General features: G+C 35.1%; 1 protein-coding gene and 1 long non-coding RNA gene across 2 annotated transcripts; one reads left to right on the forward strand and one right to left on the reverse strand.

Annotated features, from left to right (window-relative positions):
• The first annotated feature begins 9034 nt into the window (after positions 1–9034).
• Positions 9035–11252, forward strand: LOC140179384 (protein FAR1-RELATED SEQUENCE 5-like). The gene is made up of 4 exons (XM_072218247.1): positions 9035–9348; positions 9544–10177; positions 10238–10316; positions 10621–11252. Exons 1-4 carry the CDS (start codon positions 9035–9037, stop codon positions 11250–11252), a joined length of 1659 nt encoding a protein of 552 aa, XP_072074348.1.
• A 1879-nt stretch (positions 11253–13131) lies between these two features.
• LOC140179552 (uncharacterized) lies at positions 13132–17881 on the reverse strand. Its single transcript, XR_011873070.1, has 5 exons — positions 16396–17881; positions 14503–14822; positions 14282–14411; positions 13913–14193; positions 13132–13817 (listed from the first exon to the last, which is right to left on the reverse strand). It is a non-coding gene; the product is annotated as an uncharacterized lncRNA (long non-coding RNA).

Below are 17881 nucleotides of genomic sequence, written 5' to 3' on the forward strand. Positions count from 1 at the left end.
CTTCAGTAGATGCCGCTTGACTTAGAAGATAATGGCCTCATGCAGTACGCACGGTGTTACATACTTTACTTGTTGGGAGGAGTGCTTCTTCCAGACAAGGCGAACAACACGTGCATGTTCGATATCTGCCATTATTGGCTGACTATGATGCCATCTGCACCTACAGCTGGGGGAGCGCCGTCCTCTGTTGGTTATATCGTGCTATGTTAGCAACAGATCCCAGTGTGAGGGTATGGCGGTTGTCATATGTGCTCATGTCGTGGATATACTACAGATTACCTTTCTTCGCACCAAATGTCACGACAGCGTATGTTTTTTAGCCACAAGGTATGGTATATGTCTTCCACTTTGTGCTTTTTAGATATCCTTTCTGTTGGAAGTTTTTTTTTTTAATTTTCTCCTTGTCGAACAGGTGGGCAGGCAAAAAAGGACAAAATGACTATGCTGAGCAGCGCTTATTGAGGCACCGTCTAAATTGGACAATCTTCAGGTGGACGAGGTCGGTGCTGTTATTATTAATGTGTTACCAACAACTGTGTATATGCCTTTAGTGATCGGGTTTCTTTCATGTGTAGTTTGTTTGTCAACCGTACATGGACCCCCGGATTCTCTCTAGAGTTTCGGCTGATTTCCTTGGCCACCCACATGGAGACTTTTATACGGCCGGTGTGCCTCTCATATTTTCAGGTGGATTGAGATCCTAAATGTTGACCGAGTGTTGCGTCAATTTGAGGGAAAGCAAGGACCTCCAAACCCCTCTTTAATATTGATACCTTCCATCTACAGTCGGCCCGCAATGATGACGGATGGTGGCCGGTTAGACTATCTGAGTGGTTTGAGATATGGGCGAAATTTGTTTACTTGGTCAAAGTTGTTAAGGAGTAAATGGACAACAAAGAGCAAAGACCATACAAAAGGAAATTGCAAGGAATACCTGGGACGAAAGCTTGCAGCGCATTGAAGTATCTGCGCAGTTGGTCATACGACTCGTCCCAATCACCATAGATCCTTGCGATTACCTTCTGCTTCGCGTGCCAAACCTTCTTGTAAGACACCTTGTACCCGTACGCTGACTCTACCGATCCTTGCAACACCTTTACACAAATAGTCGCATCAGCATGCACCATGGGGAATATGTGCTGGCATATCACATTGCTATCTAGTTGAGCGTGTCTTGAGACATCGAACTTGCCAAGCAACTATGAGGCCCTTCATATTTTCGAATTTCCCAAAATCTGGAAGACCTTGTCTTTGCAACCCGTACCGTCCAACGACATTGATCACCGAACTGCTTGCATCGACATACATACCTTCTTTGGTCTTACTCTACGACCTTATACTCTGCACTCCTACGGATGTTGTAGTTTTTGACTGCCAGCATCGCTGTTTCCCAGTTCAAAAACTTTAACCCAATCTCGAGCTCCATCTCGCCTGAGAGAGGGTAGCTACTAGGTCTGTCCTCTGCGTTACTCGAATGCATTGCTCCAAGATTTAGGGACAGGTAGTGTGCAGGTGTGCTGGAGGATACACCTCCACCTACCGGTTCGACAGGTGTTGGAAGAACAGAGTCGCCATGCAGAGGTTGCGTTTCCGGAACAACTTCTGCCTCATCACCACTGAATTCTTCAATGTCATCCTCGTCAGAACTATCAGGGATGCCAACATCGGGATGCTATCGAACCATGTAAGGTTGAAGTGAGGCCGGCTCACAAATTTCATTCTTTCCGCACAACAAACCATTGAACTGACTACGGGCCCTACTTGTATCCGGACCCGGTACAAAATCAGCCACTTCAATTTTCACCATCACATTATTGGAACTGGACGAGCTTCCGCAATATCCTGAATATTCAGACAAACTCCAACGAATATGGTACTATGCTGCGATGATAAGAGAACATCATTGACACCTGCTGATCAGATTTTATCTGCATTTTTTTGATATGCAAACGAGTTGCCACTGCAACGGCATCCTGTAGGTTAACTTCGTGATTTTTTTTCCAACCATTCCGGTATGAACCAGAATTAGATTCTTCAATCTTGTAACGATGTCTGTGGTGGAATCATTATCCATAATGGATCATCACAAACGAATGTAATACCTTCTGCTGTATGAGAAAATTTCTCCATTGGGATATATAATTAAATACACGTTCTCCGAAGCCATACACAAAACAACCTAATCTGAATACCCAAAAAAAATATTTAAGAGAGAAAGAAGCTTGTGAACTTGAGAGAGAATGTTGGAGAGTTGCAAGAGAGTGGATACATAATGGCTTCCTCTGTGGCTGATCCAGCAGCGTTTATATAGGCAAATCACGATCACATTTTGTGGCCCGTGCACCAGAAGTGGCTAAACTCGCGTCCGCTGCAGTTGAGTTGGGGCCAACTCGTGGCCGCCGACCCAGATGTGCCCCATTTCGCATGTGACAGGCACTAAATGGGATCTGCACCATTTTGTGGCCGCCGCTATTGAGTTGGAACCTGCTGCTGCTTTTTCCATTTCAAGGACGCTGCACCAGAAATGAAGAGGAAACCCATTTCGTGGGCGACGACCAACACATGGGCATGCGTATTTCCGTAACGTTTTTCTACCGTGCGTATTTTGGGAATTATAATTTTTACCATGCTTAATTATATAAAAAAGCCCTTATGTGTGTGGATAATAGAGCTATGTAAAACATTAAACATCGTGACACTGTAAAAAGGATTTGAAATCATTAGAAAAAAATTATGTCACTATTAGTATGAATAGATTTAAGGTAGCAAATAGTTTCTTTCTTCATTAAACTCTTAGAATTTATTTGAGTGAGTTTATGAAAAAATATATTTTTGAATGTTTTTTTTATTTTTTAAAAAAGTAAAATAATTTAATATTTAGATATTTTATATAAAAATATTTATTTATTTATTAATTATATTTTTATATAATAATATAAAAGTATTTTTTATTTATTTTTTATATTAAACCATTTTTAAGTAAAAAAGATTTTTTTTACAGATATAAATTATAATTTTTTTAAAAAAATATTTTTATTTTTTTAATACTTTATTATTAAAAATTTATTAAATATATTAAAAATAAAAAAAATTTTAATAACATCCAAACAAACACTTATACTACCACTAAAAAGCTAGAAATCCTTAGCCTTACGGTGTAAGAGATAAAGGCAAATATATATATATATATATATTGAAGACATCAACCAAACTCACATAAAGTACTGTAATCAGACCTGGAACATCAATAAAAACCAATTCCAAAGATGCTAATAAGTATTTTGGGAATTAGGGAAAGGGAGGTTTGGATTTTACCTATACAAGAAACTTCACAAACAAAGAATCCAAATCTAATTTATTAGAATAAGGAATATTAGAATGATTAAGAACAGTTTCAATAATAATAGGTGAAGGGTGTCCAAGGCATTTATGTATGTCACAAAGCAAGATTAGCTTTGAAACTTGCCAAAAAAAGTGAAAAAATAGTAGTATCATAAAAACTGAAGGAAATTAAAGTAACAAATAATAATAATAATAATAATAATAATAATAATAATAATAATAATAATAATAATAATAATAATAATAATAATAATAATAAGTAGTATCTTAGTAGTATCCGACGATGAAGACTTTTATTATTTATTGAGATTGATGGCACGATCAAAGAAGCTCATTTGACTGGGAAGGAAGCTATGCAATCACTAATGGTAGAAAAGTTATGGAACTGCAACCATCATGATGCGACTAATTTATTGACTGGCAGGGGCGGAGCTAATAAATTGAATTTTAGAGAAAGGCCAAAAATTAATTTTGCAATAAGCAGAAAGTAAAATAAAATATTTAATCGGGAATTAAACTAAAATTTGTATACAATTTATTAAAAAAATTGAAGTTTGTGGGACCATTGCCTCCTTTTATTGCATGAGACTCTGCCCCTGTTGACTGGTGTTCTTGAATCGTTGGTGTTGACTATAGTAAATTTTTTATTTGTGAATTGGAAAAAGATTAGAGTGAAAGATTAGGTTTATAACGACATTGTAAAGAACCAATTTGATTGTGTTGTTATATTAAGTTAGTTTTGGTTTATCAATTACTAACAAATAGAAAATCTTTAATAAAAAAGTATCAAAGGAATGATGATGAAAAGTACAAGTCCTAGAAAGAAATAATAAACCGGTTGTATCACCAGTATTATGACTCAATGAAGATTTTGGAACAGAATACTGTTGGACGCCCATGGAGAATTGAAGCAAATAATTGGACATGGTTCTTTGAATATCGCCTTAGAGCTAACACACATGTAATCTAAATTGAATTGGTAACATAATAAATTTATTAATGATGGGACATTAAGTCGGACAAAATTGATGTCCAAGTATATGCTTATTTTTTTTATGATAAAAAAAAAAAAAAAAAGCGTTTGTTACGGTACGATGATAAATTTATACGTACCGATATATTTAAAATATGGACAAATAATAACAAGCTACGTGGAATTTATTTTTCACATCAGCATTTAATTTTTTCTTTTTTAAATATATATTATATCACTACTTTTATTAATACACCCCTTTAATTAAATAAAAATAAAAATATATTTTTTATTTAATTTTATAAAAAGTCTTAAACATCCTTTCTTTATTTGATTAAACAAAAATATCCTTTTAAATTAATGAAATTTTAGAATTCAATTAATCCTAATTTTATAGTTTCAAATAATTTAAACAACAAAACAAAAACACATCAAAAAAACAAAAAATCAAATTTACTCTTCATCTGGGTTTCAGAAACCCTCTCGTTGAATCACGCCTATGAAGGTTTTCCAGTATTCTTCATCTTCTTCTCTCCTCTTCCTACTCTCTCTCTCTCTCTCTCTCCCACTGAAGCTCGATCTCTCTCATCTGTCTCACTGTGGTGTCGCACTCAAGATCTCTCCCTATCTCCTCTCTGGTCTCGCAATTGAGGTCATCGTCGCGTCATAGAGCATCGCCATCTTGTGCGTTCCAGAGAGCGTCGCCTTCCTCCTGATTCCGTCTTCCTCGCCGTCTTCTTTGTCATCTTCCTCATTCTTCATCACTGTCGTCAGCCTCTCCTTTCTGGTAATTCCCTCCCTATGATTTCTGTGATTTGAATTATTATAGCATTGGTGTGATTTTTGTAATTAGGGTAATTTGGTTTGATTTATGTGATTTGATATTAGTTGTTAATTTTGACAAATTGTTGAATTCTTATTTTATCTGCATGTTTCTGAAACTGTGAATGTAATTTTTTTAATAGAAAACTTAATCTAGATGACAATAGTTTTATTTTTCAAATGTTGCATAGTGTCTTAATGCACATCTAATTTCACAAATTCTAAGTGATGCACTGCAAGATGCCATTTAGCTATTTTCAATCATGAACAAAATCTCTGAAAAAAAAAACAAAATCTCTAAAAATTTTGGTACTAATAGAATCCACCTGAACAGGACAAAAACAGAACAATTCAAAAAATAAATCTCTTCAAAAATTCAATTTTAGTGAAGTGGTTGGTGAAACCAAATACCTCACATAGAATATACTTTATTGGCTACAATCTATTACCAAAACATCCTTTGACTTGAAAGTTCCTAAATATTCCACAAGTCTTCGGAAAAAACCATAAAATAATTTGATTAAAAAAAAAGCTCAATGCAAAGACTCTGTGAATTAAAAGTAAACCAAAAACATATTATAAGGAATCGATATAGTTCTGTTCCTTTATCATGAAACTGAATGGACAGAAGTTAAAACCAAAAACAAAAAATTTTCCATATAATAAACTTCAAAAGAAAATTCATATCCTCCGGGTCTATTCTTTCACTATGTCTACTCACTATACTTTAAACTAGTTAACTTTTGATTACAAACTAATTTTTCAAAATTTTATAAAAATCGAAAGAAAAAAACTTCTTTCTGCAAAGGATTGGATGCTATATTCAAACACAGTCTCTTATTCATGTTTCCTCTTACTTCTTTTTTAGTATAATATCTGAAAATGCACCCTTTTTTTGCGCTCATTTTTCTTCTTCCTTTTAATTTCTAAAATTTTTGTTCAAATGTTGTTGTAATGTTTGTTACTGTGTTATAATTGTTGGGTTGTTGAATGATTATTTAATCTTCATCATCGTCATCATCAATAATGTCACTTCTTAGATTTATTGGATGACTCTTTGATTTCTTCAATTTTCTGTTATTGAGTGATTTTATCTTTCTATTGCTACTTTTGATTGTCTTTCTTTCTGTTCGTCTTCTAAGTCCAGCCTCCAAGAAAGCTTTTTCATTTTAGATTTACCTTTTTTCAATAGTTCTATGTGTAATTTTCATTCTATAAGAGTAAACTATACTTTTTCTCTCTGAAGTTATGTGATAATTATTACATTTTACCTTTTGTTATGTTATGCTTATACTAAAACCATAACTATAGCAAGTGAACTAATTTGAACAAATATTAACAAATATTGAAATTCGAACAAACATACCCAAATTCCTCTTGAATTTTAGGTTGTTGAATTTTGAACTTGTCAAATGTTAACAAATATTGAAGCTCAAATCCTTACTAATTTGTGAATTCTGAAACTGAGGTATGATACATAAATATTCAATTGTCAAGTCATACACATGAAACTCAACAATATACAGAAACAACCCACGGCTAGGATTGCAAAGTTATGACCTATGATTATTGATTATTGTATAACTAGTATCTTTCTCACTAGGATTATTGATAATTTATTAACATAGGCACATAGCATTTTGTGGAGTCAACCTTTATGAAATTAACACTTTAATTAGACTACTGGATGTCCTCTTTGGAACTTTGAAATTAGTTACTATAGATTCAACACAAGTATTCGATCCATAATAATTTTTAAAAAAATTCACACTAAATGAAAATTTTTAAATGAAGCTTTTTCTAATCTTGCTGTTATATTTTCTACAAAGTGAGAAATCATGGCATAGTGGATGCCATTTTATGGAACACTAACAAAAGCGAAGAGAACTAAATAGAGAAAAACACGGTCAGAGAGAGAGAGAGAGAGAGAGAGGAGAGAGAGAGAGAGAGAGAGAGAGAGAGAAGAGAGAGGAGAGAGAGAGAGAGAGAGAGAGAGAGAGAGAGAGAGAGAGAGAGAGAGGAGAGAGAGAGAGAGAGAGAGAGGAGAGAGAGAGAGAGAGAGAGAGAGAGAGAGAGAGAGAGAGAGAGAGAGAGAGAGAGAGAGAGAGAGAGAGAGAGAGAGAGAGAGAGAGAGAGAGAGAGTTTCTTTGACTGTGATGACCTTCAAACTGCATGATGATCAAGCAGAAGATAGTCTCAATTCGTGGGAGAAGAGGAGGGACTTATGTATTAGTGTAATCACAAGTTACTCTCCCATCATCTTTTGTACCCAGCAAGGTTCTTACTTCTACCTGTGTTCCTTTTGTAGGTCTTATCTTTTCATCTGGGTTGCCTAAAAATGCTTCCTTTTACTGTGATTTGATCTAGGTTTAGGTGGATCCTTGTGGATGAAGCTGCCTTTTGATATCTATCATTTGCTAACATAACTACATAAGTGCAAATGCTTTCAATATTGATGCTTTGATTTGAAGATTTCTGCTTTGCTTATTAAGCATTATTGCTCTTTGCCTACTTGAAGATTGTTGATCTCCTTGCTTTATTTATATAAAATTAATGTATTTTGATTACTTTTCTCCCTAGTTTATTAATTTTGATCCCCTTGTCTGTTTTGATTTTGCATCTGGAATCAGGAGTAAATATTTAAACTATTAGTCTCTAAAATTTGATTTAGGTAATTTAATATTTTTAATGATGTTTAGGATAAAATAAATTTTTATGATACTTATGTAAAATTTTAAAGTTAAAAAAGAAAAGAGTTTATTTATTATATTTATTTTTATTATGAATTTTTTATTTTAAAATTATTTTATTTTAAAAAAATATTATATAAAATTTTAAAGAATTTAAAAAAATAAATTATTCTTCGTTATAAACATGTTTATTATAATTTTTTAAGTTTTAAAAGTTGTTTTACCAAACACAATTATGGTACTTGTACTTGTTAAAAGTCATTTTTGATTTGATTTTACCAAACGCAAGTGCTGCAGCTTTTAAAAAGCTGTCTTTTATAAGCTACTTTCAAAATGTAAAAGCTTTACCAAACTAAGCCTTAGTAGTACTGCTATGAATAAGGAAAAAGACTAGAGCTAGCTACTTGCCTAGCTTGTAATATATAGTATGCATTTAATATTAGAAAAAGGGGCCATGGCCATGGCTGCCAACCTTAGCATGGCACAACCCCATGCATGCTCACATTGCATTCATTATAACCCTGCTTTCTAGCCAACCTCCAAATAGAGCTATTAACTCCTGCTTATTAATTAGTTGTATATATGTATGTAATTTGTAACCCCAACTTTATTCAACTACAGTGAAGATCCTATGAAATCATTGTCATGGATCCTTCATCACATTTTATATAATCTTTATAAATAATGAAAAAAAATTTCACTTATTATTATCTCATATAGATTTATCTAATATCTAACATTATTGTTATCTTTACCTTATCAAATAGAACACTTTTCGCGTGGGTAAGTTACCAGAGAAGCATGTGACTAAAATTGTGATCTTAGAACGGGGTAGTTGAAATAAAATAGGTGCATTGAGTGAATTTTATCACTAGAAAAAGTGCAAAAAGAATAAAAAGAAAATTATAGTGGATCATACTCAATTTTCTTTCTTTATGCTCCTAGATAATAAGTCATTTCATATTTATTTGAATCCGTTGTATTCTTGTTTTCAAAAGAAAGACCATAGAAAGTTAATAAGTCAGAGAATTTTTTTTCGTAACTCTTGGTTGTCATATAAATAACATTCTTATGCACTAATAGCTCTTAGGTTTCATAGAATTTGATTGACCAATAATTTTAATCATAAAAAATTGAGTTTATTTTGCCTATTCCATTCTCCTAGCATTTATTTAGTACCTAACATGTTAAAATTTTAAGTTCAGTCATGGAGAATGATGGCAAAGAGTCGTATAAGGATGGTGATCAATCTGAGGATTTAAGTGTTGAGTATGAGTGCAGTTCCGATGAAAGTGATGATATGGTGGATGTAACTGTAGATGAAGCAGAGGCAGATATAATTAATGCTGATGGTTTTGAAAAGTTGATAACTGATTTGACCATCGAAGACATATGGGGACTGGTGTTTGATACAGAATCTCAAGTTTGTGAATTTTATGCCAAATATGCCAAGTGCTATGGATTTGTGTCCCGAAAAGACTTGAAGACGGTGGATGCTAATGGCAACATTAATACAAGACAGTTGGTTTGAAATAAAGCAGGAGAAAGACATTGGAAACACCTTAAAAGGGACAATCGGCAAAGGGAGCATAGGGCAATTACTCGTGTCAACTGCAGGGCGATGATTCGATTCATTCGTCAATATAGAACGGGTAAGTGAAAAGTCAGTCTCTTTGAGAGTGAACACAATCATCCACTGTGTCCACCTAAGTACAGACATCTTATTGCCGCGAATCGTGGGCTTAATGAGGCCGATAAAACACAAGCAGACAGCTTGCGAGCATGTGGTGTTAAAACTTGCCACATAATGGGTTACATGGTTTCCCAAAAAGGTGGATATGATAAAGTGGGTTTTACCAGCAACGACTTACATAACCACATTAGTAAGACTAGGCGTGGCAAAGTGAAAAACAGTGATGCATTTGCTGCGTTGGCCTATCTGTTGTCCAAGGCAGACAGTGACCCGTTATTTCTAGGAAAGTTCACCTTAAAGGATGGTAGGTTGGATAATTTGGTGTGGGCTGATGGAGCAAGCGTTGTTGATTACGAATGTTTTGGCGATGTACTCGCTTTTGACACCACTTACAAGAAAAATGTCTACAACAAGCCCTTAGTCATATTTTCAGGGACCAACCACCATGGCCAAACAACTATCTTTGGATGTGCCCTGCTCTTAGATGAAAGGTCCGAAACTTTCAAGTGGGCACTGAAGGAATTTTTGGAAATCATGTCAGGAAAATTACCCGGAGGCATTGTGATAGACGGAGACCATGCTATGAGAGAGGCTATCTTAGAAGTATTTTCTGGTATACCACACCACCTTTGTGCATGGAATCTGCATCGTAATGCGGTACAGAATATAAAAAACAAGCATTTTTGGGACGATTTTAATGTATTATTATATGTACAGTTTACCGTACAAATATTTGAGGAGATATGGAGCGAGATCATATATAAATACGGACTTGCCGAGAATGAATGGTTCCAGGGCATTTATAATGACAAAATGAAGTGGGCTACCGCATATTTGAGGGAGCACTTCTTTGGCCGCATAAGAACTACATCATAGTGTGAGGGAATTCATTCATTATTGAAGAACTATGTTGACAGTAAAACCAGTCTCCTTGAATTCATGCATAAATTTAGTGAAGTACTAAGGCATTACCGAAACAACCATCTTACTACTGACTTTGAAACCTTTTATAAGTTTCCTGTTTTGACTACGTGTGCTTGGAAAGTTTTGAGAAACAAGCTGCTGAACTTATACTAGAAATATTTTCAAACTTGTGAAAGATGAGATAGAAGCAGCAGGTGCCTTAAATGTGACTGAATGCCCAAACAGTGGAGACATTGTTGAGTACAACACGAGTGAGTATTTTAATCAGCAATGTCAATTTAAAGTATCTTACAATAAAGACAAGGACATGTTTGCGTGTGAGTGCAGGCTATTTGAGACTCGTGGATTACCGTGCTCCAACATCTTTGGGGTCTTGAAGCATCGCAATGCAAAATGCGTCCCTACATCTCTTATCCTAAAAAGATGGACAAGAGATGCAAAGAGTGATTTTATATGCTCAATTGGCGAGCAAGACTACGCTGATGATATAGTGCCCACACTTAGATGCGGTGCAATGGCATCAATTTATTGGAAGCTTTGTGATATTTCTTCAAAAAATTCAGCCGACTATAGAAAAATCTCAGGTGAGTTACTTAAGCTAATTTCGAAGGTGCAAAATAAAAGTGATGCACAAGCAAGGCTTTCTCCCACATCAGCGCTAATAGGTGATCCAGCTGTTGTGAAGTCAAGAGGGACTCCAAAAAAGGTTCCAAAAGGCCAAAAGAGGCGAAGATGTCCATTACTCGTCAAGGAGGACTCACCCGCCGAATACTCAAATGCTGAAGATGAACCAATGGTATTAATATAATGCCTTTCTTAATTAGTTACTTTATGCTTATCTTTCACATTGAAGATCCTAATGATGTCAAACTAGAGGTACTTTTGTCCCCTTCTTCGCTGAAATCCTCATTTTTAATAATGTTTAGTTTAATTTAACTTTGGTTAAAGTTTTCAGCAAGATTGAAAACAATATACATGCATTTCCTTTTGATAAAGTCTTCACTTGATAAACGAGAATGTATACTTCAACCTGTACCGGAGCTAATTTAGCAAAATGTTATTGATTTCTGTATTACAAGTGCTTTTAATTAGTTATTTTTTTAACATCTGTCAAAGGTTATTATTGGTTTTCAAACCTTTTTCAGACACTTGTCATCTTGTGTCATATATTTTATTTGTGGGGGAAATAGATAGTAGCTTCTAACAAGGATATAATGTATTTTGACAATATATTATTGGTGAAAAGAAATCTAATGGAAGACCTTTCAAAATGTTTTAGTCTTTTAGGTGCTGCACACAGATTTTGATGAATCTTTTTATGTTTAGGTGTTGACTTGTTACTCGATCATATAGTTAACAACTTTTAGGTGTTGCACACAGATTTTGATGAAGCACTTATACACCCATTATTTTTAAACTGTCTGTATGAGTGTATAAGTGCTTCATCAAAATCTGTGTGTAGCACTTAAAAGACTATGTTTAGCTGACTTGTTACTCGACCAAAACTGTCTGTATGAGTGTATAAGTGCTTCATCGAGAGTTGTTAACTAATTTTCGACGGTAACGTAATTAAATGAAACGCACATTTTGGTCGCAGGCTGTATGTTACTGACGAATTTTTTTCACTGTAAATCTGCCGGTAAAATTGACCCTAAATTCGAATTTGCAAACAGTTCCCCTCTATTTCTGCAACATCATCAACCTCACTTCTCTCTCCCTTTCTCTTTCTCTCTCCCCCCTCTATGTATGTATGTATGTATATCTGGCAATTAAACAAAAAATTAAACAAACCTTAAACCCTCAAACAAAAAAGTTAGCAATAATTGCACAAACAATTGAACAAATAGACATACAAACTCAGAAGATTAACAATTTCAAAAATATTTTAAACAACAGAACAAATCTTCTACCCTCAATTATTGAAAAAAATTCAAAATATATATATATATATACTGCTTGACTCCTTTGCTTAATGAATTGAATAGGATGAAGATACATTTGTTATTGTTTTTGTTCTAATTGATCTATTTTATGTCGTGTTTAAACCTCTTATTATTTGAGTGTTCTTGGAGTATTTAATAGGATGATGATACATTTGTTATTGTTTGTCGGGTGATTGGGGGCTTTTTAGTGCTTTAGATCTTCCCTTATTTTCTCAGCGGGATTGATCGAGTGTCAATCTCTTCTTGATTGTTTAACACTGTCCAAATGTCCATACATACATGTTCTTACTGCAATTATTGTTGTTAAAGCCCCTTCTTTGTTATAGATTCCATTAGGTCTATTTAGTTTGATTAACACTACAAGAAAAATACTGAATATCGCCGGAGTTGACGGTATAAACGTCATCGGAAACTGCTTACCAGCGGGTTTTTTTATCCGACACTAACTATCGGCACATTTTCCGTTGGTATTTTCAATGGATTTGTCGATACTGAGTTTATAATTACCGTCAGATTAATCCACGGTAACTTTGGCGGCATTTCACGTGTTTAGGCGGCATTTCACGTGTTTAGGCGCCAAGTTACCGTCAGATTTATCCAAGGTAAATCCATCACTAATATTTTTTTGGCTCAGTTAAGCCATAATTAGTAGTCAAATTAAAACTCTTGTTAACAAAATTATTAGCAAAAATCTAAAATTAGAAGAAATCAATAAATTATTTTATTAAAAATAAATAGTCTGAATACAATAAAATGTCACAGAAGTAGAATACAATAAAGTCAACAAACAAAAAAATAAAACCCTGACCCCTACAGATCTCGGTAATCGTCATCGTCATCATCGTCATGATCCCCCTGCTGAGGTTGCATAGTAGGTGCTAACGCCAGTGCCTCGCTAGCAGCGTTGCCGCTGGAACCAGCGGTGTCGATGCCTCTAGCGTGCATCTGCTGGTTATACGCTTCCATCTGCTCTTGCAACCAATCTAGCTACTCCAGCTTCTCCGTCAGGTTCAAGCAGAGTGCAACGGCTCTTTCCACACGTGCAAGAAGGTCATTGTACCTCTACTCAGACTGTTCTGCTTGCTAATGAAGCTCTTGTGTCAGCTTCTGCGCCTCCTCCCTTAAGTCGACAACTTCTTGAGGATCGGCAGGGCTGGTGGCAAAGGCAGAGGCAGAGGAACCCGCCAACGAGGAGGAGCGGAGGCCACTGGCGAAAAATGACCCCAACCCAAAGCGGCGATTCTTGTGGGGTTCAGAGGCGGTCTCGCGCCAAATCCTATCAGGTTCTACCACTGAGGTTTCAGAGCTGGCTTCGTCGTTTGCACTAGACAGTTAAGATTGCTGGGTCACAAATCTCTCCTTGTTGGCCTTCAAAGTTGGGTATACTTGAAGATCTCTGCCAGTGTCGCCTCACGGTCCAATAACCTAGACTACAAATTAATATATCAACCAATAAAATAAATGAATAAATTAACCAACTAATTCAAGTAACTACTAAAAAATTAAATAATGACTAAATTTTTACCAGTCTGTTTTTTGCCTTCATGAAGGTCACCAACCCACCCATATACTTCGACGACCTGGGCCAAACTCTATTAGCAATGTTTATCAGACCGTGATGCTTGAACCCCTCATCATTCTTAAAATAAGCCTCCAGTTCCTTCTTGATGGCTGGACAAATCTACGACGTTAGGTGGTCGCATCCTTACGAACGTCGCTTATCATCTGCTGAAGTCGTTTAGCTGTCTGGTGGTCGTAGATCTTTTTGATCATGATATTATGCTCTGCATCGCATATGAATTTCAACTACACAAAGTGATTCAAGAATATTAGTTAGTCAGAATAAAATACAGTTCAAATACAGTTGATTAATTCAACATTATTGGGTTCTTACCGCCCACTTCTGAAACCATCGATATCTGGTCTCAGCCGGGATCTGAGTGTAGGTCAGCCACGGGTAGTCGTACATTGACTTAATGACCTCAGAGATCTTATGTGTGCAAGCATTGGGGTTTGGAGCAAACCTATCAAAGAAAAAATCTAACATTAGTAAACATATAGAACGCATAAACTTAAGATTAACAAACTTAAGATTAAAAAATTGTATGTACTCACTCCTGCATGCCATCGGGCCAAATTTTCAGCCAGATGACGGGCGGTGGTGGAGGAACATCCTGCTGGGGACACTAAAGGAATCACCCACTGCGGGCTCTATCACTAGATCTGCAGGGGGCGTAGCAGAAGGAGGCACGTATTTCGGGTTTGGGACTATGAACTGTTGGTCTGCTAGACCAACCTATGATATTACAAGGGTCGACGGGGTAGTTGAGGTAGAGGACAAAGACTGAATAGTCACAGGGGATTCGGTGGAAAAACTCTCCTTTTACCGCGATCACGAGACCTACTCGGTCTACCTCTGTTACTTGTCATCATGTCTGCAACAAGAATGTATTATTAACACTAATCAGCATATATTAACTACATGAATCATTCAACAAAATTTTCTGAAAAAATTAGACATAAGCTCCCTTAAAATTAGACATATAACCACCTTTACGGTTCTCACAAATCCAACCAATCTCAACCCACAACATCGGTCAACACACAATAAATTATTTGGTTCAATAAAAAATACTAATTACCAGTTGATAAAAAAAACAAGTAACAAGACCTCTTTCACAATTCATCACAATCAATCAGTGGAACAACAACCATGCTAAAATAGAAAGATTAGATAGGCAAAAGTTAAGAGGCCTTGCAATAATGAGAATATGGGTGAGCAGGCCAAAAAGGTAAAAGATTCAAGATCTGATCAACAGAGAAAGTGCTAAATTCTAAAATACTTTTTAAATACGAGAGAGGTATGAAGTCTAATTAACAATAAGAATTAGACAAAGATTAATTATAAGCTTATTACTGTTTTCTAATAGTAAGTATAAGCTGATCAGAAGAATTTCACAAACAGCAACAATAAATCAATTAATGGAATAAAGTATTGAGCTCTTTTAACATTGATATTGAAGCTTGCACATGTGATTTCATATTACTATATTTGTCACTTGAAGTGGAAATGAAATTTCAATTAAAGAAGAGCATTGTAAAATCTTTGAACAAGTAAAAGAGAGGAGCATGGAAATGGTTATTTTGAATTGATGAAGTTATTGATAATATTGCGCAAAATAGAAAGACAAAACTTTTCTACTAAATATAAAAATTGTTTGACTGAATGATAAGAACGTGGCTTTGAATCTACACATGATTAAAGCATTGGATGAATGCAACAAGAAAAAAAGTATAACATGGTAAAACTATTGCAAATTGAAAGGAACTAGATAAGCTAGGTTCGGTTTAATAGTGAAAATCTCCATGGATGAGCTTTGTAGGTAAAATCTACACACTGAAACACATCCATGAAAAATTTTTAGCCCATTTTCTTTATAGGAATTTCACTCCATTTTTACCCGCAACCAAAAATACCCTTAGACTTAGATAATTAAATACCATTGCCACACACAACAGGAACTTTCAGATAACACATTTTTCTTGCAAACATTAGCAATTTAGACTTAGTTGTAATGTTATACATAATGCTAGTATTATGTTAATACATATTGGAAAATGGGTAGGTCAAAATGGATGGATGGATGGATGGTCCATTTCAAATTTCAACGATTTTTTTTTCAAGAAATATGAAATTAAAACTGCACTCTGCATGTCATGATGTAAGGTTGCAATCATCAACAAATTTAAGATGAAGAAAGAATAAAAAAATGAAAATATCACTAATTACTAACAGTTCAAATAATGCAGCATATTTTTTCTAATCTCTATAATCATTCATTAACACAAAATCTTAACATGAAATCAACTCATCTACCTCACAGGTCAAAGGCTTATACTTTCATTCTTCTTTTAAACAAAAAGAATTTTAGAAAAAAACAGTAGAACAATAGCAGAACAATATACAAATTAGACTTAATAATAAAAATTGGTGGGAACCTCACTAACCTGGACCTAGTGGACGATGACAAAGTTGGACCTGGCGGTAGATGACAAAGTTGGCAACACAAAAAACAGCGCTTGTCAGCAGTGAGAAGAGCAGCGGCTGCAACAGAGGCTAGGGTTCGCAACGGTGGCTGCAATAGAGATGTCGCGGCAAATAAGGGGTGTAAGGAGAGGAGGGAGGCGTCGTAACCGTCTGTGGCGGCGGGGTTGACGGCATCGACGGGGTTGAGACACAGCTAGAGAGAGAAAGGGAGAAGAGGGGTTAGAGAGAGAGAGAGTAGTTTCGAATCGAAGGGGAGAGGCGTTCGTGCTTGAATATTAGGGCTTATTACTGTCAGATTTACCGGCGAATAAATCCGACAGTAACTTGTTGCGAATGACCAAAACGCAGCATTTCACTAAGATGGATTTACCGACGACTTTCTTCGACAGTAAATCCCAAGCAACATTTCACGCCTATTTCCTCAATTTCCCCCGCAAGTATTACTGACAAATTTACCATCGGAAACTGGAATCCGGCGATAACTGTTTGGCTCAACGAATTTCATGTCAAAGCCGTCGGTAAATCTGTCGGTAAAGCCAACGCTAATGTTCGACACTAAATCCGATGATACTCAACGTTTTTCTTGTAGTGTAAGCATATACTGTAAGCTTCTCTAGGTCTATGTAACAAGCATGTATGTTATATAAGTATCCCTTTTGTTATTTCTTCAAATCTCTAGTCAATTGTAATTTCATGTCTGATTATAAATTTGAAAATTTGAATTTCAGTTCCATCCTATGTCTTTATGTTCATATAATTGATTACCACAAAAGGAATAAAGAATAATTATTTTTTTGAAATCGAATTTGGTTGATCGAGTTCTCATCAAATTAGGGGAAAGATTAATTGAATTTTGGGCACTCTGATATTGAAAAGAAGCAATACGATAACATGTCTAAGGGTGTTGCTCATAATTTTATCATCCTGGTTCTAATCTTGTCTCCAAAAAATGTTTCAAATTTTTTTACCCATCCCATAAAGTCTATGTACAATGGACTCGAAATTGGGAGACATTGTGCTGTAGTTTCAATCTCATATGGATTTCACGTTTTTTTCTCGAGCCCATAAAGTGTATACAATTTACAAATATAGTAGTAAGGAACTCTGTGTTTGATTAGTTTTGGGAGTTGTTTAACTCTTTTCTGCAATCTTAGAACCAATAATAGCCTTAATATCATAATTAGTTTGGTATGGTTGATTCTTTATGTAATATAGTAACATTATTATAGCCTAATCTCTAATGCTCATCAGTATTGCTCTTTCGATTTCTGGTTTAATTTTGGTTCAATTTTTGTAATTGAGGGTTTAGTGCATTTCAAATCTGATTTTCCTGCTTAATTGAATTTTGTGAGTTTAAAAATTATTAAATTTAAATATTTAAAATTATATATTGAATTTTCAAATAACTTTTAAAAAAAGATAAAATTTAAGTTTACCGTCGGTTAA

This window comes from Arachis hypogaea, chromosome 15 (assembly GCF_003086295.3).
Source record: "Arachis hypogaea cultivar Tifrunner chromosome 15, arahy.Tifrunner.gnm2.J5K5, whole genome shotgun sequence".
Taxonomy (NCBI): Eukaryota; Viridiplantae; Streptophyta; class Magnoliopsida; order Fabales; family Fabaceae; genus Arachis; species Arachis hypogaea.